General features: G+C 39.9%; 1 protein-coding gene and 1 long non-coding RNA gene across 2 annotated transcripts in view; one reads left to right on the forward strand and one right to left on the reverse strand.

Moving 5' to 3' along the window:
• LOC139362071 (uncharacterized) overlaps positions 1 to 2,697 on the reverse strand; it is a 31,233-nt gene extending 28,536 nt beyond the window's left edge. Inside the window, exons 1-2 of the long non-coding RNA XR_011620375.1 lie at positions 2,508 to 2,697; positions 1,762 to 1,823 (exon numbers count right to left, since the gene is read on the reverse strand). This is a non-coding gene — a long non-coding RNA (uncharacterized lncRNA). The remainder of the gene's footprint in view (positions 1 to 1,761; positions 1,824 to 2,507) is intronic.
• LOC105477550 (myosin heavy chain 15) overlaps positions 1 to 24,072 on the forward strand; it is a 128,796-nt gene that overhangs the window by 76,366 nt on the left and 28,358 nt on the right. Inside the window, exons 26-31 of the mRNA XM_024791456.2 lie at positions 2,384 to 2,474; positions 4,445 to 4,834; positions 12,118 to 12,244; positions 16,462 to 16,580; positions 18,946 to 19,142; positions 22,780 to 23,129. Of these exons, the coding sequence (XP_024647224.1) occupies positions 2,384 to 2,474; positions 4,445 to 4,834; positions 12,118 to 12,244; positions 16,462 to 16,580; positions 18,946 to 19,142; positions 22,780 to 23,129 (1,274 nt within the window). The remainder of the gene's footprint in view (positions 1 to 2,383; positions 2,475 to 4,444; positions 4,835 to 12,117; positions 12,245 to 16,461; positions 16,581 to 18,945; positions 19,143 to 22,779; positions 23,130 to 24,072) is intronic.

The following is a 24,072-nucleotide window of genomic DNA, read 5'->3' on the forward strand; positions in this document are numbered from 1 at the left end:
AGGAATGTCTAAATTGTGAAATACTATGTCATAGTTAATTTTTAAATGGAGTACTCTGTGTAGGCTTGTGTAGAAAAATATATTATTGAATTAATAATAATAATTATCTTAAAATATAATAGCTTAAGATTTTTAAGCTTAATATATTGATAAAAATAAATTCTCAGGCTGGGTGTGGTGGCTCATGCTTGTAATCTCAGCACATTGGGAGGCGGAGGCGGGCAGATCACCTGAGGTCAGGAGTTCAAGACCAGCCTGGCCAACATGGAGAAACCCTATCTCTACTAAAAATACAAAATTAGTCAGACATGGTGGCACGTGCCTGTAATCCCAGCTGCTTGAAGGCTGAGGCAGGAGAATTGCTTGAACCTAAGAGGCAGAGGTTGCATTGAGCCAAGATTGTACCATTGCACTCCAGCCTGGGCAACAAGAGTGAAACTCAAAAAAAATAATAACATTCTCAATTCAATAATATATTTAAAATATTAAATATAACAATATAACTTCTGTGTGCTTGTAGGCTCCACACCAGGTGGAAGTTGCCAAGGCTTGGGGCTTGCACCCTCTGAAGCCATGACTCAAGCTCTATGTTGGCCCCTTTCAGCCATGACTGGAGCAGCTGGGACGCAGGGCACCAAGTCCCTAGGCTGCACACAGCATGGGGATCCTGGGCCCAGCCCATGAAACCAACTTTTCCTCCTAGGCCTCTAGGCCTGTGATGGGAGGGTCTGTAGCAAAGACCACTGACATGGCCTGGAGACATTTTCCCAGTTGTCTTGGGGATTAACATTTGGTTCCTTGTTACTTATGCAAATTTCTGCAGCTGGCTTGAATTTTTTCTCAGAAAATGGGATTTTTTTTTTTCTATCACATTGTCAGGCTTCACATTTTCCAAACTTTTATGTTCTGCTTTCCTTATAAAACTGAATGCAGGCGGGGTGCGGTGGCTCACGCCTATAATCCTAGCACTCTGGGAGGCTGAGGCGGGCAGATTGCCTGAGCTCAGGAGTTAGAGAACAGCCTGGGCAACACAGTGAAACCCTTCATCTACTAAAAGACAAAAAATTAGCTGGGCATGGTGGCATGAGCCTGTAGTCCCAGCTACTCGGGAGGCTGAGGCAGGAGAATTGCTTAAACCTGGGAGGTGGAGGTTGCAGTGAGCCAAGATTGTGCCACTGCAATCCAGCCTGGGTGACAGAACGAGACTCAGTCTCAAAAACAAACAAACAAACAAAACACCAAAAAAACCAAAACTGAATGCATTTAACAGCACCCAAGTCACCTCTTGAATGCTTTGCTGCTTAGAAATTCCTTCTGTCAGATACCCTAAATCATCTCTCTCAAATTTAAAGTTACACAAATCTCTAGGGCAGAGGCAAAATGCCACCAGTCTCTTTGCTAAAACATAACAAGAACCACTTTTGCTCTGGTTCTCAGCAAGTTCCTCATCTCCATCTGAGACTGCCTCAGCTACGATTTCATTGTCCATTTCATTATCAGCATTTTGGTTGAAGCTATTCAACAAATCTCTAGGGAGTTCCAAACTTTCCCCCATTTTTCTTTCTTCTTCTGAGCCCTCCAAACTGTTCCAACCTCTGCCTGTTACCCAGTTCCAAAGTCGCTTCCACATTTTCGGGTATCTTTTCATCAGTGCCCCACCTACTGGTACCAATTTACTATATTAGTCCATTTTCACACTGCTGATACAGAGTTACCCGAGACTGGGTGATTTATACAGGAAAAAGGGTTTAACAGACTTACAGTTCCACATGGCTGGGGAGGTCTCACAATCATGGTGGAAGGCAAGGAGGAGCAAGGCACATCTAAAATGGATGGTGCAGGCAAAAAGAGAGAACTTGTACAGGAGAACTCCTCTTTATAACACCATTAGATCTTGTGAGACTTATTCACTACCACAAGAACAGCACGGGAATGACTTGCCCCCATGATTCAGTTACCTCCCACTGGATCCCCCCTACAATATGTGGAAATTCAAGATGAGATTCAGGTGTGGACATAGACAAACCATATCAGGTATCATAGCCAAGAAAACTTCAGATGTAGGCATAATCATTGAAGTTTTAAAATGAGAATGAATTATTGTATTATATCTAAAAAAAATATTTAAACAAAATGGTATTTTTACTTTTGGTTAAAGCCTGGCTGTGTTTTTTATTGATTTATAATAATTGTACATGTTTTTGGAGTGCATGTGCTATTTTGATACCTGTATACAATGTACAATGAGTAAATCAGGGTAATTGGGATATCTATCACCTCAAACATCTATCTTTTCTTTGTGTTAGGAATATTACAATTCTAACTACTTTAAACAAAATGTTATTAATCTGAACAATTGTATTTGATATCTTCTTCTAAACAGAAAAGAATTAGAAAACAGTCAGATGAATTCAAAAGTGGAGAATGAGAAAGGCCTGGTAGCTCAGCTTCAGAAGATGGTTAAAGAGCTTCAGGTAATCAATTATCAAATATGCCTGTGTACTTACATTTAGATCCATGGGTGATGACTCATGGGTCAATGACAAATTTTCTGCCAAGGTATTCATATCCTTAGCCAATCACAGGCAGAGGCAGAAAAGAACAGTGGTTAAGAAGGGAAATTGTGGCATTCCACAGATGGATTTAAGCTTAAATTTCCTTGTAAGAATAATAAAAATGAATAGCTAATTTGTTGAATCCTTGCTGTGAACCAGGCATTGTGCTAAAATCCAAAACTTGTTTTTTTTTCACTCATGAATCCTTCTGGCAACGATTGAGCTCATATTATTAAATGCAACAATATATTTAAGTAGTAAGCACAGTGCCTGACCCATGGTATGCATTCACTGTTAGCAATTTAATTTTTATGATGATTATTCTTTGTGATTAGAAGGTGATTGAAAATCAATAAGTTATATAGGTACTTGTGGCCTCAAAACATTATTTGATAATGGATAGCTATTTATAAGTTTTAGACCATGTGAGTTTTATAGCATATGACCATGTTATAAAGTAATTTTACACACAGATGCACACACACACATTTAGATGGATAATTTCCCTTTGGAGCTAAATAAATATCTTAGTAATATAACCATGACTCAAAATAATTTTGGAACCTCTTTCTGATATTTATCTTCTGAGATATTTTGAGCCAAATAAGAAAACCAATCTCAATGTTTTGTAAACATATTTTAGTTTCAGACATGCTATTAATCTCCAAGTGGTTATCATATTCATCAGGCTTGTCTTCAAATGACTCTTGACTTTATCCAAAATAAAAATAAACATTTAAAAAACCCACAAACTTTTCAATATATCCAAAAGACAAATTTCCTTACCTTGATGACTCAAAAAGTTCTCTAAATATTATTTCTGACAAAACATTTCAGAAATATTTGGTTCAATGGTGGTATTATTTGGGATAAATATTTTCTTGGATCCCATGATAACCAGTTGGAAGAGGATCATGGTTACTTGAATGTGGAAATCATACTTTTTTTTTAAGCACCTTTTCTGTCATACCTCATCTATAGAACTGATAGACTACTTATTTGATACAATCTAGAAATTAGTTTTTTCTAAGCTACAGTAGTCTTATTTAATGGAAAGGAAAACATATTCTAAAACAGTTTCTATCTTGTTTTCTCCCCATCCTAATCTATGCCTGATTACTTAAGGTGATGATAGTAACATCAATGGCTTCATTGTACTGTAATACAGTGATGTTATCATTATTTGTAGACCTATTTGACCTCTACTAAAAGGGCTTGGGGCTCTGAGAGTTGTTACCACTTCTTTTTCCAATAATCCTGCTTCTGATGATACCGTGCCTCTACTCACTTTAGTAGTCCACATTCCTTCACCAACTCTCCTTTGTTATTTCAAATCTCTTCCTTGAAATCTCCTGTAGACTAGAAAACCAAGTAACCAAGTTTTTTAGAATTGTGTGTAAAAATTAAATTGAGGCTGTTTCTTACAAGTAAATTGCTTGAACTTGAAGATGTTCATTTTATTGATCAGATTTTTGCCCAAGTCCTAGATAGGTGAGATCAGATAAACGAATTTCAGATGAGGAAGATTTTTGTGTATAAAATTTACCATTCCAATTTTTATGAATGCTCTTAAACACTTTTTTGTCACATGAAAGATATTTTCCTGTTTCTTTGGGAAGTGCTCTTTACTAAGCTTTCCCCTTCATGTATATAATTTAATGAGCTTGCCCATCATCAGGGGCTGAGCAATTTGGCAGAACTGCAAATTCTAATTCTGGTCTTGGTATTGAATTGGGGCAAATCACTTAACTTCTGTGTATTCTGTTTTCTTTAGTTATAAATTGGGAACCAAAAGGTTCATGTTAGCTTTGTGATAAAAAAAAAAAAAAAATAGAGTAAAGCTCTTGCTACAAGTGCTTAGTAAAAATCAAAATTATTTCTTGCTACAGACTCAAATAAAGGATTTGAAAGAGAAACTAGAAGCTGAAAGGACCACTCGAGCCAAGATGGAAAAGGAGAGAGCTGACCTCACCCAAGACCTGGCTGACTTGAATGAGAGACTGGAGGAGGTAGGAGGAGCCAGTTTGGCTCAGCTGGAAATAACTAAGAAACAGGAAACCAAATTCCAGAAGCTGCGCCGAGACATGGAAGAGGCCACGCTGCACTTTGAGGCAACTTCTGCATCTTTGAAGAAGAGACATGCAGACAGCCTGGCTGAGCTCGAGGGCCAGGTAGAAAATCTACAGCAGGTCAAGCAGAAACTGGAAAAAGATAAGAGTGACTTGCAGCTAGAAGTAGATGACCTCCTGACCCGTATTGAGCAGATGTCAAGGGCTAAGGTAAATACTCCCATCCATCCTCGTGGGCTTTTGAACATGGAATTAGGGAGAGGAAGAAATGGGAGGGGAGGGAAAAGAAAAATAAGCCAGCTTAGTGGCTCAGTGTATTTTCTAATGAAGAATATAGTTCTTCAGATGGAATAGATCAGGCCTGACCTTAGTGGTCATTGTTAAGGTCACACAGCCATCACCTGAATGTGACCTGACAGTGGCTTCTGGTTTTATCAGAATTCCAATCCATGTTCCTTATGGACTTTTTTAGTGATGGCACAAGTAAGTGAGCTGGAAATCTGAGGCCATTATCTATGTCTCTCTTGAAAAATGGCTTTTGTTATGAGTGCTCCTCAGTGATGGCCTGGATACTCCTAGAGCCTATCTGAATGAATGGTGTACACAAACAGCTTTGCTGACAGGAGGGATCTTTTTCTCCCTCATGTCCTCTGGCATCTGTTAATCAGCCAGTACTATAAGAAAGGTTCATCACGTGTTCTTTCTTTACTGAGCCCATTAGCCTATATGCTGCAAGCTGTCATGTCAAATGTTACTATGAGATCATGGCTATCAGCGACCCTGTCTTCTGGTAGTTGAGAGGAGCTTTACCTTAGATTAAGCAGAGCAAATGACTAGTTGCTGCAACCTTCTCTCCTTGTAAACAGATTTTATAAAGTCTGGGAAAGACATGGCCTGACAATAAAGCTTGATCTCCATGGACTATGGCCAGAAAAATGTAGAATATCTTCAATGATATGGAGTGGTTTCTGAAATGTTTAATATTAATTCCTTTTAAATACCATACTGAGTAGAAAGAAACAGTCTCTCTTTCTCTCTCTCTCTCTCTCTCTCTTCCTCTCTCCCTCTCTCTCTCTCTGTGTGTGTGTATGTGTGTGTGTGTCTTAGTCCATTCCTGCTGCTATAACAAAATACCACAGACTGGGCAATTTATAAATAATAGAAATTTATTTTTCACAGTTCTGGAGGCTGGAAAGTCCAGGATCAAGGTAGCAGCAGGTTTATTGTCTGGTGAGGTCTCTCTGCTTCTAAGATGGTGCCTCTTGCTACATCCTCACATTGCAGAAGAGCAAAAAGGGGAAAGGGACAGATGCTCCCTTGTACCAGTCCCATTGATGAAGGCTCCCATCCTTATAACTTCATCACCTCCTACAGGCCCCACCTAACACTATCACACTGGCGATTGTTTCAACATGTGAATTTTAGGAGACGTATTCAGTACATAGCATTCTACCTCTGGCCCCCCAAATTTATGTCCTTCACATAAGCAAAATACATTGATTCTACCTCAGTAGGTTCCAAAGAGTTAAGTCATTTCAGCGTCAACTCAAAAGTCTAAAGTCTCATCTAAATCATATAGGAGTGAAACTCAAGGCATGATTCATCTTGAGGCAAATTCCTCCTCCAGCTGTGAGCTTGTGAAATCAAACAAGTTATGTGTTTCCACAATAAAATAGTGGAACAGGCATAGCATAGACATTCCCATTCCTAAAAAAGAGAAATCAGAAAGAAAAAAGAGGTAACAAAGGGAAAAGCCCAACATAAAACAAAGCAAACAACATTAAATCTTGAAAGTTGGGAATAATCTTTTTTGACTCCATGTCTGACCTTCTGGACATACTGGGGTGGAGTTTGGGTCCCCAGGGCCCCACATAGCAGTGCCCCCCTGACAGGAGCTGTCAGGAATTGAAGTTGGGTGCTTGTGACTACTCCTAGGTTAGTGTTGCATGCTGGTGGCTCTATAAGTCTGGGGTGTTTGGGGCAGCTCTGCCCTCACAGTTCTACTACTGCCATAGTGGGAGCTCTCTGTGGTGGCCCTGCTTCCATGGCAATTATCTGTCTGAACCCCAAGCCTCTCCAAAATATCCTTTGAAATCTAAGTGGAGGAGCTATGCTTCCATATCTCCTGCAGAGTTAGCACTGTATGGATGCTGCTATGGTTTACAGCATGTGCCTTCCAGAGTGGTAACCTGAGCTGAACCTGGGCCTGCCTGAGTGGCAGAGGCGCACTGCACTGGCATGTGGGGAGCAAAGACTTGAGGCAGCCCGGGGCAGCAAGCTCTGAGGTCTCACGGGAATCCTCTCTTGAAATCATGTTTCCATCAAGGCCCTGGCCTTCTGGGCCTATGTGGGTGGGACAGCCACAAAGGTCTCAGAAATGCCTTCAGGATCATTCTTCCATCGTCCTGATGAATAGCACCCATCTTCTTTCAACCCCCACTAATTTCCATATCAAATGTTTGGTTGTCTACATCCTTAGTGTTTTGTTTTGTTTTTTTTCTGAAAATACTTTTTTATTCTTCACAATCTGACCAGGCTGAGAATTTTCTAAATCTTTAAATTCTGCTTCTCTTTGATTATACATTTCATCTTTATTTCTCTCTCTTCATATTTTGTTTTAAGCAATCAAGAGAAGCCAGGAAGCCCTGAACACTTTCTTTAAGGATTTCTTCCACCAAATATCCTAGTTTATCACTCTTAAATTCTGCCTTCCACAAGGGACTAGGGCATAGTTCAGCCAAGTTCTTTGGAACTTTGTAATAAGGATGGTCTGTCTTCCAGTTTCCAATAGGATATTCCCCATTTCCATTTAAGACCTCAGCAGAATTGCCTTTACTGGCCGTATTACTATCAGCATTGTAATCACAGCCGTCCAACTAATCTCTAAGAAGATTAATTCTCTCTCTACAGCTCTCCTCTTCTTGTGACCCCTCATCAGAAGGATTCTTAATGTTCCATGCATGGGAATATAGGCTTTTTCTAGCAGTAGGTGTGTATCTCACTACCTCCTTACTCCTTTAATCCCTGCCATCTGTCTTTATTTCTCCTGAAGCTGGCACTTCCTCTGAACATCTCTGTCACTGGCACCTGGTTTCTTTTTATAACTCAGGTTCTAAGCCTCAACCACTTCTTTCCTCCCTATTTGCTTTTCAGTCAATTATTGCAGCAGGTCAGTCTTTACCACCTCATAGTTTTCCATTCCCATTCCCATATAGGTCTCTCTACCTTTTAAGTATATTACTGCAGTGGTTTCCTAAATTATCATTTTTGCTTCTAGTCTTTCTTTTTTCAAATCATCCTATATTTATATGCCCAATTTAATATTTATAAAGTACTCAGAATATTTATAAAGCATGGATTTATTGAATTATGTCCCTGCTTAAAAATGAACTCCAAACTTCTGCTTTCAAGGTACACTGTAACTTGTGATCAGAGTCAACTTGTCTTGCAAGTTATAGATCCCATTGCTTTGTTTCATGGACCTTCCATTTCAGCTTGCCTTTCACCAAATATTTATCTTTACACTGATGTGCCTTTTCCAAACTAATTATTCTCTTTGGAATGCTCAAGTTCAACCTCCTGCATTACAGACTTACCTGTTTTTGAGTTCCTATAGCACTTTTGGGGTCCCTCTTTATACTCATGCATTATCTAGTCTTTTAACTTTGCTGACACTGAAAGCAGAAAGTAGGTCTCACTTCCATGTTTACTACAGTGCTTTGTAGAGTCTGTGCACTCAATTACTAGCATCGACTTTTACATGTGCCTCTTGGAGCTCATAGATTCAGTGACTTGTCCAAGGTCACACAATTCTATGGAAGAGATGAATTTCAATTCCAAATCCTGTGTATGTCTGTTGGTGAGCATGTCCTATTGCTGCTTTAAATATTTGTTGGCATGAGAAATTGTTTCTGTTAACACTCATAGGCATATACATTAGGCTAAACTGTTCCTTGAATTGTTTACTTTATCATTTTCTGAATTATAATGGCGAGAATGTCAATGCTCAGTGGTACAGTGGGGACTGAAGCATTTTCAAAAGCATATTATGCTGACAGAGAGGCTCAGGGCGATTTAGAAGTTATAGGAAATCTCACAATTATCTTGATTATTTTGAATTCCCATTGGTCCCTGCATTTCTGGGAGGCAGTATTTTTATGCATCATTTTAAGAATCAGCTATAAGATAAATATGCCTTATTCTATTAACCTTCTCATCCCTGGTATCAAAACATACCGCTTATCCTTATGCTTAAATTAAAAATTCTTTTGAGGGTACAACTCTTTTGCATGCTGTATCCCCGTGTAGGCCACTTTTAGATAAACAATCTAATTGTCTTTTTGCAGATCCTGTTTATGAAAATATTTTATACATGGAAACACTATACCATTGGTTAGCAGTGCCTATGTGGATACCTACCATGTGAAGCTATGCCTAAGGGCAAGTGCCTTTTCTATCTGTCCAAGTGGGCTGCCCACTCTACAGATACACACAGCCCAGCTGGCCTTCACCACATGGAGACCTCTTTTGAAAAACTGGGAAGTCTTTGGCTCCTTTTCTTACCATTTCCACACACCACTGACTAAGTTGTCTTGCAGACATCTGTGCGTTTTCACCCTAAGCAAACAGGTGCATAGCACAGCATATACAGGGCCATAAACAGATGCCATTTCTCACACCTGGATATGTTCCTCCTGGCTCAGTTAACAGGTCATTTACTATTGGAGACATCATAAGATAAAAATGGTTTTCGTAATCATCCCATTTTTATCCATTTTCCTCTGGAACCCAGGATTCATGACAAATTGGGCCACCTAGGACATCAATTAATCCTTAATATTTCCTTTATCACTACTTCATACAACAGATGCTTAGAAATCTAATATTTGACATTTTCTGTGTGTGTGTGTGCATCTGCACAGGCAGTTTCAGTTCGAATTCCAATTCTGACATTTAATAGCTGTGTGAATTTGGGCTAGTTATTTAGCCTCTCTGGTGCTCAGTTTTCTCATTTATAAAAAGAGGCAATGTGAACTTTTGAGAGATATCGTGAGGAAAAAAATGAGCATGTCAACTTTGACTGTCAAAGTCATTTTCAGAAGTGAGAGCAAACAAATTCAACATATAATTAGAAACTGTGCAGACAACCTAAAAACTGTCACATTGATCACTACTATAGCTTTCTTCTAGTTAGGAGTGGAGAGTGGGGACAATTGAGCTTGCCTGGCATTTAACATTAATGCTCTAACCTATGTGAGGCTGATGGCATCGTTCGAGAAACTGGCCATTGAATCTCTGTTAAGTCTGTTTACACCAAGCCTGGGTGTGCTGTAGGACATCTGTGAACTGGAACTACATAACACCGCATTGGAGATATAAGAAGACATAATTCAGTAGTCTTTCAGAGAATAGCCATTAGTAATTGAGACAGCCAGGTGGGAGGGGGTCCCTGGAGAAACTCCAACTAGCCTGCCCACTGGAGTGGAGCCTCGGAAAGTTCACGCCATTTGCTGTGGGTTGGAGCCTGGCCCCTCCTCTTCCTGTGTGGAACCTGGGATTCAAGCTGTGAGTGGCAAGCGGTCAAGCAGGGACTCTGGCCTCGGGAAAGTCCCTACTTCCCCCTTTTCTTCCTTTTCACCCCAAAAAACCCTGTCTTACTCACCATTCAAATTGTCTATGAATCTGAATTTTTGTGGCCGGGGACAAAGAACCCCGTCTTTAGCTGAACTAAGGAAAAGTCCTGCAACATAGCATGAAGGAAACAATCTTCAATGGAGCATAGGCTCCAGCTAGAGATGACCAAGGTTTTGGCTGGTACAAAAGTTTTCCTGAGGACTAAACCAGGCATCACCTTTGAAACATTCCTGGTCCTTTGCCCATTGCTCTATCATAACAATTAGTTTAACATTGAAACTATTAAGCTCACCATCAGCTTTCACCATCTCACCAGACCTCACTGTTTTCTCAAAATTTCATTGGTATAATCTCTTCTTTGTCTCCCAATTCTTCCATTTCCATAGCATACAAAGGCCTCATGGGCTGCTGTATTAATTGAGATTTAAAACATAGAGCTCAGAAGAGAGCTGGGTATGTAACAAGCACCCAATAAATGTTAACTGCTCCTGCTATTGTCATTAATAGTGTCATCATCATCGCCAACAATGGGGCAGATGGAAGGCATTTGAAGATTGCCTATAATCCCAGCACTTTGGGAAGCTGAGGTGGGCGGATAACAAGGTCAGGAGTTCCAGACCAGCCTGGCCAAAATGGTGAAACCCCATCTCTACTAAAAATACAAAAATTAGCCAGGCACGGTGGCATGCGCCTGTAATCCCACCTACTCAGGGGGCTGAGGCAGGAGAATCACTTGAACCCAGGAGGTGGAGGTTACAGTGAGCTGAGATTGTGCCATTGCACTCCAGCGTGGGTGACAGAGACTCTGTCTCAAAAAAAAAAAAATTATAAAAAGATAACTTATACATGAGTTTCATTAAAACAGCTATGTAAAATCTGTAGAACCATGGAAGTCCACCACCAATGTAATTTTACTGTTTCTGACCATATAAATAATAAGAATGCAAACTACAGTTAATTTGTATGTAAAGGGGATACCTCATCTTGCATTTGGCAGCTCTTAGTCCTGTTTGAGGATCTTGGGTCTCAAAACCGCTAGCATGAGTTCTCAGAGTGTGGCAAGAGTCTGGCGATTAGATTGGTTACTTAAATCGGGTGAAAGTGCAAAGGCCAATGTCATATCTTTTTCTCCAGGCACGAAAAGCCAATTCTGAGAAGTTGGGTTTGGGGATTGAAGTGTTAACCCTGTTAGGGTTTGGGGATTGAAGATGACCCTGTTAGGGTCATCTTGAGATTGTAGCCATAGTGATCAGGAGGGTACAGTTGCTTTGGCAGCTCACATTTGGTTATTAGGCTGTTGTGGCTCAGATCCTCCACTTTCTTCTATCCTGCTTGGGCAGCCTTCTAGATTTTCTTCCTCCTCCTTCCCTCTCTTATCTCTCTTCCTTCCCCTTCCTCTGCCCCTCCGCCCTTGCATATTGCTCTCATATGTGCCAGGCACTATTCTAGACAACAGGGTGTATACCTTTAAACTGGATCTCTACCCTCATGAAAGTTATATTCTAGTGGAAAAGACACTTAAATATATACTGTCAGAAAAGGATCATGTACCTCATTAGTGTTTGACATGTTTCCTTCTCCAGAAAAGTAAATAATTCTAGAAAGAATCCTAATACCCAGGAAGTTGGGTGTCTCCCGTGACACCTGTACTCTGCAAAGTTTAGGCTTCTTGGGGTCCAGACCCTAGAGTTGGTTGTACTTGCCAAAATCAGAAGACGTGATCTCCCAATGCTGGCTGAGCTTTTTACCACAGAAGAGAGTGTGCAGATCCCCGGAGCCACTCTTCCCCTCCTCCTCTGTGCGGCTGATTCAGAGTATCCTCTGTGAGCCCTGACCAGCCCTTCTTTCTCAACTCACAGGCAAATGCTGAGAAACTCTGTACTCTATATGAAGAGCGCTTGAATGAAGCAAATGCAAAGCTAGATAAGGTGACTCAGTTGGCAAATGACCTGGCAGCACAAAAGACAGAGCTGTGGAGTGAGAGTGGTAAGTAAGTATGTTGCTTGACTCACAGGCAATTCTCAATCCCAGCAGACTCATGGAGGTGCAACTGAGATAATGAACTACCCACTGAGGTTGGGTGGGCATCTGAAGATCCTAGGGGAGGAATGCAGCCTCTGAGACAGCTTTGCCACACACATGCCTCTTGTCTAGGAAGTGTTACCTCTGTGCCACTTGGGAACCCCTGCCTAGTTCCCTTCCAAGAAGTAGAAAGTCATAATAATATGCCATCAGCAGAAGCAACTCTCCAGATCAAAGGATGGGAGGGGCAAACCACAGTCTACTAGTCATGACATTTTTACAATTTCTAACTCATTGAATATTTAAATTTAAAAAAAATTTTAATGTTTGGATAATGAAATTTTAAATGTTTGGATAATGAATTTTAAATGTTTGGATAACTGTTTTTACTGAGTGTAAAGACACATCTGGGCCTGCATGATTGGACCTCGTTCTCTCTGACCTCTTTTCCTACTTGCCCCTTCTCTCATTCTGCATTGGCCACATCCACCTCTATACTGTGCTTTGTACATCCCAGGCATACTCCACCTTGGAGTCTTGCCCTAGCTGTTTCCTCTGCCTGGAACACCTTATTAATTCTGGAAAGACTCGGGGATAAGGGTTAATCAAGTAGAGATCTGGAGCAAGTCAGGATACAGGCTCTGTTGAGAAGGTGACATTTGAATACTGTCGACTCATTTCCTCAAGTGCTTCTCTTTTCGTAGTATTTATTAAGTTCAAACAAACTACATATTTGACACAATAAATATCTTTGTCTCCATCTGTCAGAATATAAGCTCCATGAGGTCAAGGATCTTTGTTCATTGATGTATGTCAATCATCTAGAACACTGCCTGGCACTTATTGATCCTCCATAAACATTTAATAAATAAAAGTAAAAAAAAAGTCCCATACTTTATTCATTACTATCAACCACTATGGATATTTTTTTTCTGTTTTTCCAGTCTATTACATTGTAACAATCTATTGGGGGTTTTTCTTTTTCAATTTATCATAAGCTTTTGTATTTTGCATACTCAAAATACAAAAGCTGCTTCTAGTTCATTGAGATTGACTATACCTAACCTTGCCTGCAACTTGACTTGCCTCTCTGCTATGAACAGCATGTGGCTAGATGTTTATCTATAACTAAAATCAGTTTTAGTAATATATTCTGAGAGATGGAATTCCTAGGTCAATGAAAATAAACAATGTATTCTTGATGCTCAAGCGGCATACACTTTTAAAAAGAGAATGAACACATTTGGGCTATATATAACACAGTTCCTCCAGTAGACACCTCTATTTCCAGATGCCAAATCTAGGGTCAGGGCTAAATTAAAATTAGTTGATAAAACTAAAAACCTGGAAATCTAGAAGAAGAAAGTATTTTTGGTTCTATTAAGGACACTGAATAGGACTCTTCTTATACTGACCACAGGGTATGTGAAACCTGGCCTTGCTACCAAGCCCCCAGTTTGATCTGTGCTATGTAGGATTTAGTTGGTATGCAGACTCCACAGTCCAGACACAAAACTGGAGAATACCTGGTTGTCTGGCCCTAAAGGAAGTGCTGTGTAAAATCTGTTTTGATAGACATTGGCTGTCTCCCCCTAGTTATTGGCATTAATTTTCTACTCACTTTTTTGACGAGGAAATGAGTGGGTAGTGAGTAAAATGAAAGTGGGTCTGAGATGATAATTCTGCTTAGGCTGCAGGAGTTTTTTCTTCCTTTTTTTAACTTTACTTTTTGGTTGGCTTTTGTGTAAGTTAAATTCAAAGTACAAATTTATCCAAGCTTATCCTCCCCTCACTGGGTCCATGCTCCAGATTGTTTGTTTTTGTTTTTTGTTCTTTTGTTGTTTTTGTTGGTGGTTACCTCCAAAGTTTCTTTCTCATGCCCTGTCCTGTCAGCTTTCTCTGCTTTCAGAGAAAACCAATAGTAAATGTGATCAATTAAGCCACAGTAACTGGCTACTGGCTCTGTAATATACATGATATATTAGTCTCAACCAGCTAGTGCATTTATATTTCTTCAGAATCTTTTTAAATAAGATGTTTTTGGACCAGCATAGTGGCTCATGCCTATAATCCCAGAATTTTGGGAGGCCTAGGTAGGCGGATCACTTGAGGCACAGAGTTTGAGACCAGCTTGGCCAACATGGCAAAACTCTGTCTCTACCAAAAAAATACAAAAATTAGCTAGGCGTGGTGGTGGGCACCTGTAGTCCCAGCTATTTGGGAGGCTGAGGCAGGAGAATCACTTGAACCCGGGAGGCAGAGGCTGTAGGTAACCATTGTACTCCAGCCTGGGCAACAGAGTGAGACTCTGTCTCAAAAAACAAAACACCAACAGCAACAACAACAACAACACGGGAGGCTGAGGCAGGAGAATCACTTGAACCTGGGAAGTGGAGGTTGAGGTGAGCCGAGATTGCACGAGTACACTCCAGCCTGGGCAACAAGAGTAAAACTCTGTCAAAAAAAAAAAAAAAAAAAAAAAGCCACAGACATTTTCATCCAAATACTCTTAAAGTTTGTTTCACTCCCAAGTGATTCTCAAGAGCCTGTAGGGGGTCTATGAGGTTGAAGCTATTTTAGTATAATACTAAGATACTATTTGCGACTTAAATTCTTTTGCCATTTGTACTGATGGTGCAAAAGCAACAATGATTAAAATTGCTGGAGCCTGATCACAAGTTAAGGTAGTAGCACTAAAACATACTAGTAAAAATTGTATTCCCTAATATGTACTCACAGGTTTTTTAAAAGTCAGTTTCACTTAAGGACGTCCTTAAAGAAGGAGAAGAAATGAATTTTTTACATCTCAACTCTTGAGTATATATCTTTTTACTATTCTGTGTGACAAAACAAGAAGTATGCATGAAGAACTCCTGTTTCATACTGGAGTAAGATGTGTGATTAAGCTCTGAGCTGAGCTAGCAGTTTTTTCAGGGAGTATCACTTTTACTTGAAAGAATGACTGACAAGCAAACTAGGCTTATTTAGACTCACATGTTTAGCACATGATTTCTCAAAAATGAACAAAGGAAACCTGTCACTGCAGGGAAAGCAACTGACAACGTTTCTTGCCAATAACAAAATAGGAGCTTTTAGGTAAAAATTATATTTTAGAAAATGTATATGCCATCATTAGGCTGATGGCTGTCAATTCTTGGACTTTTCTGATGAGCTCAGCAGTGATGTTAACAAATATGATTTTAAAAATATTGTATGTGATATTGTGATTTATAATAAGATATATACATGTACATATAGGTGTGTATATATGTGTGTGTATGTGCATATTTATATGTATGTGTATATATATACACATATATACTTGTACGTGTGTGTGTGTATCTGACACTGTCTCTAGGAAGATAGTGTCAGAATTGAGTTAAATTGTAGAGGACCTTTGTAGGTTGAATCCACCAATAGAACTTACAGATATGGAAGGCCCGACTATAATTAATAGGATAAGTTAAGCAGGAACGATAGACTAGAGTATGATACAATTTCTCCCTCTCGTGGTCACATTTCCTACCATTTAGTGACTACTGCTAATATTTATTTAGCAGTTCAGTCTATAAAACTGAACTAATTTAGTTCACACTAATTTAGTTTTCATTAAGAACCTTTTATTGTTATCTTCATTTTACAAATGAGGTAATAAAAGTTATAATTATCTAAAAATTATATAGACAGAAGTGTACAAAGTCACATATAATAAATAAGGGAGTATGGTATAGAAGAATGTGGTCTTCAAGAATTTCATTTGAATCTACCTTCACCAATTACGAACTGTGTATGTTTCTGTTTCAGTCATATTTAAGTTGCTCTGTTTCCTCCTCTGCAAAATGGTTAGTATAATACCTACATTATCAAGGAGTTATGAAAATTAAACTAGATAACATACGTTAAGTAGAGCATAGAAGTTTCTCAATAAATAGTAACTAATATCATCTGTTATTGATTCATACTTATTAGTAAAAATCAGTTCATTTTTAGAACTCTCTTCTGAGTCCTGAAAAGGATAATTGTCATGGTTTTGCTGAATAATAGGACTCTCAGACCCTTCCTAAATATCAAAAATATGTGGGTAGGAGTCATTCTGGCTGCCCTTAAAGTCAGTAAGTCAAGTGGAGGAGGCAATAGATAGGAAGACTGTAATTATGTACTTTTGTGAAATCTTTCTGTAGGCGAGTTCCTACGGAGGCTTGAAGAGAAGGAAGCTCTGATAAACCAACTTTCCAGTGAAAAGAGCAACTTCACTCGGCAAATTGAAGAACTGAGAGGGCAGTTGGAAAAGGAGACCAAAGTAATGTATTTATTATTTCTCACTTGTTACTTGACTGTGTGTTTTTTTAAAAAAATAGTGCTTAATGAATCAGCCTGCAGATGTTTTGTAAAAGAAGAAGGGAAAATGCCCTACAAGTTATGGGGGAAAAACCATGCCAGGAAGAACCTGATGACTGAAGGATCTTCCTTGGTGATTCAAATCGCTTCTTTGCAGATTTAGAGCAAGCAAAGTGTGTTTCCATCTTGTGTGAGTACTTGAACAGAAGGGCAGCAAGGCGCTTTCTGGATTTTGATTCTGAAACTGCTCATGAAAAAGTGAAATTAAATAAAAGCCTAGAATAAAATAAGTGGGACTGGGATAGCTCAATATTACTTTTCAATTGTCAATAAATTATAGAAATTAGTCATTTCTTCCTATGAGTATATAATGTTGCTAGAAGGTGACTCCAGTGAAAGTGATTCTGGAAGATAAAAGCATAGTGACCAACATGAGATATGAATTCTTTGAGCCCTGATATTTAAATGAATTCTTAGTTCATATTCAAGGCATCTTATTACTAAGACCCCAAAGTATCTTACTTGTACATGACCATACTATGAAGGCATATACTCTGAAAACGCAGGTAGTTGAGTCTGTTTTAAAATATTGTACCATTTTATTCCCTTGACTCTCCATATTTTCTATATTATACACAAATTTAAAAATTTATCATTGTTTGTGCATCAGACATTGTACTAGACACTTCTGTCATGTTATCTCAATCTTCATATCAGTCAAATGAAGCAGATAGAATTGCATCCTTATATATGAAAAAACCAAGGCTCTGAGAAGAAAAATAACATGTCCAAGGTCATAACACCTAGTGATATACTGTGAAGGAACTTAAGCACTAGTGAAATGAGTTATATTTTAGAAGATCTCTCTGGCTGCCTTCCCAGTGACTTCCAGTTGGCCTACAAGCCCCCCTGATCTGGCTCCAGCATCCTTCTGTGACCTACTTCCTACATCTGCTTCCCTCATTTACTCCCCCCAGCTGCCCTGGCTTCCCGTCTGCCTCTTAAACCAGGCACCATCATTCCTGCCTTAGGACTTTTATAACTGTCCTTCCTGTTGCTTAAAGGCCCTTCCCCAAGGTCTTAGGGGGATGATGAGAAGGAGCCAAACATTCTAGATCGTGCTTATCTGCTGTATTTGTTTTACTGCTATTAGAAATTTTATTTATTAGTTTATTTGCATGTGTATTTTGTGTATCCCCTTATTTCTTTTGGGCTCTTTAGGGCAGGGATTTTGTCTGTCTCGTTTACTTCCATAATTAAATATATGCCATGTAAATGCCACATAAAAGTTTTAAAAGTTTTTCCTTTAAAGGAAAATAAAATTAAACAAGAGGAGAGGTCACAGTTTGAACTCAGGTTCATCTGATTCCAAGGCCTGCATCCTTTTCAGTGTCATTGTGTATTGTGGCTCCTCATTTACCACCCAGAGGGGTCTGGCTGAGGCTGCCATTAACTAAACCTTGTGCCCTCAGAGCTGTATCTTCCTGAAAATGTGCTTTTTTTTTCTAATTTGCATAAAGGACCCATGAGGACCCGTCAGGACCCTGGTTCTTTCCACACTAGATTGTCTCGGGGGAATGATGCTGCTAGGTTAGCCAGATCACCATTTAAATGACAAAAATGTTTATTAAACCCAGCAGGGCTGTCCAATACATATAGAAGCCTCTACTACACTACAGGTAGCTATTTAAATTTATATTAAAGTTAAATAAAATTATGAATTCAGTTTTAATCACACATTGTACTAGGCATATTTTGAATGTTCAGTAGCCACATGTGGCTAGGTGTTTACCATATTGGACAGTGTACATAGAGAACATTTTCATCATTACAGAAGTTCTATTGGGCTGTAGTACTATTTTGAAGTATTAGGAGCTAAGGTTTTTAGAGATTTCAGTGTGAAATAAAAGATTTTATTTTCTTCATCAGTGGAATGAAAAGGCTAAATTTCAGTGGTTCTTTCTGGTTTGAACAAGCTCTGAGTCTAATATATTGCTAAATATAAATCTTATTGCCTAAATGATGGTGAATGTTGTCTTTGCTATCCTTGCATTCTCCACTATTTCTAGAATTCCAGGCCTAAGTCCACAGAGTCAAGCTGGCATTTCTCTAAATAGAATTCCCTTCCCTGTTTTAATGGCAGCAATTAGATACTCTATCTATCCTTTCTCTTGTCTCAAATTCTCTCCCTAGTATTATCTTACTAGGTTCAGGTTCAGCTTGAATTTGTGGCAGGTTAATCTTACCTAAAAAAATATTATCTTACTTTCAAGACTTGTGTTGTTTGTGGTGGTCATGCCTTTTTTGTTAATGTGTGTTCCCTACAGTCCCAGAGTGCCCTGGCCCATGCCCTGCAGAAGGCCCAGCGTGACTGTGACCTTCTACGAGAGCAGTATGAGGAAGAACAAGAGGTCAAGGCTGAGCTGCACCGGACCTTATCCAAAGTCAATGCTGAAATGGTGCAATGGAGAATGAAGTATGAAAACAATGTCATCCAGAAAACAGAAGACTTGGAGGATGCCAAGTGAGTAGGGCAAGGCTATGCTTAACCTGGAGTTAGTCACATGGAGGAGTCACTCATAATGACTCCGTCTCCAAGGCCTCGTGTTATGCATTTAACAAATCCTTGCCACATGCAGGAACAAGCCCCAAACCAAAGCTGAAACATTCACTGCTGGTAAGAAGCACACTCTGTAGAGGGACTAAAAATATAAAAAGTGTAATACAAAGTGACAGAGACTATAAAGAGGTCCTGGGGAGAGAAAGGAGGCTCTTTCTAGGGACACAAGGGAAGTTTTCATAAAAGATGTGACTTTGAGCCACAGTGTGAAAATAGGCTATCGCTTAAAACCCTATATTTCATTCGTAATGCCAAAATAATTGAGTCCACGTGTGTACGTGTCTCCATCAAAGTCGTTGTGTCCCTGGTCTACAACTTGTAGACTACAAAGTAGTCTGTGAAGATGGACAGGGAAGCTGGAAAAAATGTTAGGATCTGTCGTCATATCTTCTAGGACAAAGGTTGCTTTGAGAAGAAACCATCCCCAGGCCATCCCTAAGGTTAGAATATCAATTTTATAGCCATTTCTATGTAAAGGTTTTAAAAGTTCTTAGTAGTTACAGAAGTTTGGGGCACAGCTGAATTGTGACTCAGTATCAGGGTATAGAACTGAAGCATTTTGCTTAGAGACCAAGAAACTCTATTTTTAAGAGAAATTGTCAAACCCCAGCTTATAATCATTAAAGGTTTACTCAAAAGAATGTGTCCCTGGCTTGGTAGCTTGGCAAAAATCCAGGGAAGATCAATACATTTCTCTTTAGCTTCAACCAGAAATAATGTTTTCCAGTTCTTCACCTAAATCTTTGAGAGGCATTGCTGTGCAATTGCTGAACAGCTGCTGTGTTTTGTCCCAGAAGGGGCAAGTGATCCATCTCTGTACCCACAGTAACTTAAAAAGGGCTTTAGAATGACAGATACTAAAAATACATGCAGTAGGTGTTTTATCAAAACTCTGGACCACAGAAAGTTTTGGCTTTGAACTGAGATGCCCTCTTATATCCAAATATGGTATTTACTTCTGAGGTAAGATTTCCCCCCCTTCTAATGATTGAAGAATTCAGGTGAAATTGCCTATCTATCATTCTGTTTGATGGTTTCTTTGGGGGTTGGATAGGAAAGAGCAAAAGAATATAGACTACTTTATGACCACATGGGTTTGTTGGAACTAGTTCTGTAGTATGTAATAACTAAAGAAAATAATGGGCAAACATGGTACTCTCTGAAGACACTTTTTTACTTTCAAATTGGTGGGACATTGAATAAATAAAACTTTGTCTGTATTATTATCTTTTCCTCTAAATCACCTCAGGGAGGTAGGCAGCTACAAAACAATCTAGGGTCCTGGTTTCTTTTTTATTATTGAAGTTAAAGATTTGCCTGCTTTGATTTCCATGCTGGGGTTCAAATGATGAGTTAGTTTAGCAGACTCAAGCTCACCTAAGACTCAGTGTACTGCTTCTGAATTCTAAGTTCCCAAGGACAAGGATTTAGTTTCTTTTTTTTTTTTTTTTTTTGAGACGGAGTCTCGCTCTGTCGCCCAGGCTGGAGTGCAGTGGCCGGATCTCAGCTCACTGCAAGCTCCGCCTCCCGGGTTTACGCCATTCTCCTGCCTCAGCCTCCCGAGTAGCTGGGACTACAGGCGCCCACCACCTCGCCCGGCTAGTTTTTTATATTTTTTAGTAGAGACGGGGTTTCACCGGGTTAGCCAGGATGGTCTCGATCTCCCGACCTTGTGATCCGCCCGTCTCGGCTTCCCAAAGTGCTGGGATTACAGGCTTGAGCCACCGCGCCCGGCAGGATTTAGTTTCTTAATTTCCAATATCCCCTTACATATTTGAGATCCTCCTTACATATTCGAGATAACTAAGTAGGTGCTTATGGTTGGCAAGTTAAAGAGCAAAATAGTAGTTGATATTAAACATAGAACCAAGTTATTGGTAAAACGAAGTTAACCAGTTTGTCCAGTTTACCCTGGAGGTTTCCTGTTTTAGCTTTGAAAATCTCATGTCCTGGTGTATTAGTCCGTTCTCACACTGCTAATAAAGGCATACCCAAGACTGGGTAATTTATAATGGAAAGAGATTTAATTGACTCACCATTCAGCATGGCTGGGGTGACCTCAGGAAACTTACAATGCTGGTGGAAGGGGAAGCAAACACGTACTTCTTCACATGGTGGCAGGAAGAGAAGTGAGTGAGTAAGAAGGGGAAAGCCCCTTATAAAACCATCAGATCTCATGAGAACTTACTGTCATGAGAACAGCATGAGGGTTACCACCTTGATGGCTAAATTACCTCCCACCAGTCCCTCCCACAACATGTGGGGATTAGGGGAACTACAAGATAAGATTTTGATGGGGACACAGCCAAACCATATCACCTGGTGAAACCCCTCAGTCCCAGGCAATCCAGTATGATTGGTCACCCAAAGTGAAACTCCTATTTTCTTTGATCAACAAGCATTTCTAAAGTAGTTAAAATATATGTAATTATTTCACTCGACTGCCTGTAATTATTTCATTGCTACTGCCTTAAGTCAGGTAAAGCATCAGAATCTCCTCTTCACACTTAAGAAACGTGAAGCAAAGAAGTGAAGTGACTATGGTTAGAAAGCCGGGGGCAGGATGTTGTTAGAGCCTAGATGCTTCCTGGATCCCAAGCACATAGGGGTTTTTGCAGGATTCCACCCAAAGGGGGCTTTATTACCACATTGCTCTGTTGGCCTAGTTATGCAGTCCTGTTAATTCCGGAGAACTTTTTTTCTGTTTAATAGCAGTAGATGAGCTTTGGTACATATAGTACTTTTCATCTAAGAAGTATAATAAGTGAGTAAGAATGGGACTGCCAACAACCCTGCAGGAGATGTAAGCAACAGAACACATTTCATCCGTTAGAATTCCTAATAGTAGCATATTATGGGGGTGGTGGAGAAAGAAGCATTGTAATAAACCACTCCATCTCAGAGATGCCCAAGGAACAGCAGATGGGGGCTAAAGTACCCCATAAGAACAGCAGGACCTGTTGAGTGAGCATAATGAGATGGGTTTGGGAATATAAATCTGGAGAGAGGAGCTGAGGTGGAGAACACACTCGGAGAGAAGAAATAATTGTGTCATGTTTAGGAGCCACATGATGTGAGAGAATAAGCAGGAAAAAGCAAGAGAGTGTTCTTTAGAAGCAACACAGCCAAGAAGCTCTTTAGTGACTACACATGGCTACAGATTTGAAAGGTGCTTACTGTTGGTAGGGTGTTCAGTACAATCTTCCTTTTTTCCCTCTTCTTAGGAAATAATCAAGTCAGTATTGCTTATTAGAGATTTAGGATAAGCAAATACTTGTAGGAATTCAAAGAGATCCAGAGTTCCAAGTGCAGCTTGCAAAGGGGGAAAATAAAGACCCCATGCACACAGGAGGCAGAAGATGGTGGTCACAGACAGTGAGGTCACTTTCAGATAGGAGCTGCTGTTGCTTTGTACCACTAAGTGCACTGCAGAGGTGCCATCTTACTTTGCACCCAAGCTCTATCTTTAATCCAGGGCAGACTTGATGAGCTCTCTGAGAGTTGTTGCCTCACTCACTCTTTGGGTATCCTCCTTTCTCAGGAAGGAACTGGCAATTAGGTTGCAGGAGGCAGCGGAAGCCATGGGGGTGGCCAATGCCAGAAATGCCTCCTTGGAGAGAGCCAGACACCGGCTGCAGCTGGAGCTCGGGGACGCCCTGTCTGACCTCGGGAAGGTCCGCTCTGCAGCAGCCAGGCTGGACCAGAAGCAGCTGCAGTCTGGCAAGGCCCTTGCGGACTGGAAGCAGAAGCATGAGGAGTCGCAGACGTTGCTGGATGCCTCTCGGAAGGAAATCCAGGCTCTCAGTACAGAGCTCCTCAAGCTCAAGCACGCCTACAAGGAGAGCATCGTGGGCCAGGAGACACTCAGGAGGGAGAACAAGAACCTCCAAGGTACACCAAGCTGGGCTCGGAGCCAAAGCCGGAGTGGGTAGCTCAGGGAGAGCCCTGGCTACAGGCAAAGCTGTCTTCAGCATTTTCACATTCCCATCATGTTTTAACTTTTCAATTTTTATACTTCTGTTTGACCGTTTTTTTTTTTTTTTTAATTTTAGATGCTATTTGTATGAAATTAATTCTAAAAGTAAGACTAGTTTCCTGCCTTTAACTTCAGTTCTCCTCTGTAAAGGAAGCCACTGATGAGAATTTCTTGATATCCACAACCTTACCAAGATTTTCCATGTGTGCTATACTCAAGGGTGTATTTTTTACCCGAACTACATTTTGTTCTACACGTTTTATTTTTTCATATATGAATATATTTCCCGATTTAATGAATATTTCTATAGCCCATACTACGTACCAGGCACTGTTTAACTATTTATTGTTAAATTTTCAGAATAGTCTAGTGTTAAGTTTTCTCATATGTAAAATGAAGGTTATATAGGTCATAAGTTGAGTAACTTGTCCAAATTCACATTTGATAAGTCGCAGATCTGGGATTTGAGCCCAGCCATGGCTCCAGCATATACGCACTTAACTACTGAGCTGTGCAACCTTCCCACGTACCTTGTGGCTCTTTGCATGCCTGTACATGGAGACCTACCACAAGCCTGTTAATAGCTACATAGTGTTTTGTAATAAAGATGGCTATCATTTAACTATACTTTATTCATTTTAGATCCAATTATTCACAAATATGAATAATCCTACATTATACATCCCTATACATGAATTTATGCACATGTAAAAATATTTCAGTAGAATGGATCCCTGGAAAAGAAATTGCTGGGTTAATGAAATGAATTTTTAAATTTTGATTTACTGCCAAACAGCCCTTCAAAGAGGCTGCCAACTTATCCCAGCACCAACAGCAATGTGCATGAAAACCCTGAGA

Source organism: Macaca nemestrina, chromosome 2 (genome assembly GCF_043159975.1).
Source record: "Macaca nemestrina isolate mMacNem1 chromosome 2, mMacNem.hap1, whole genome shotgun sequence".
NCBI lineage: Eukaryota > Metazoa > Chordata > Mammalia > Primates > Cercopithecidae > Macaca > Macaca nemestrina.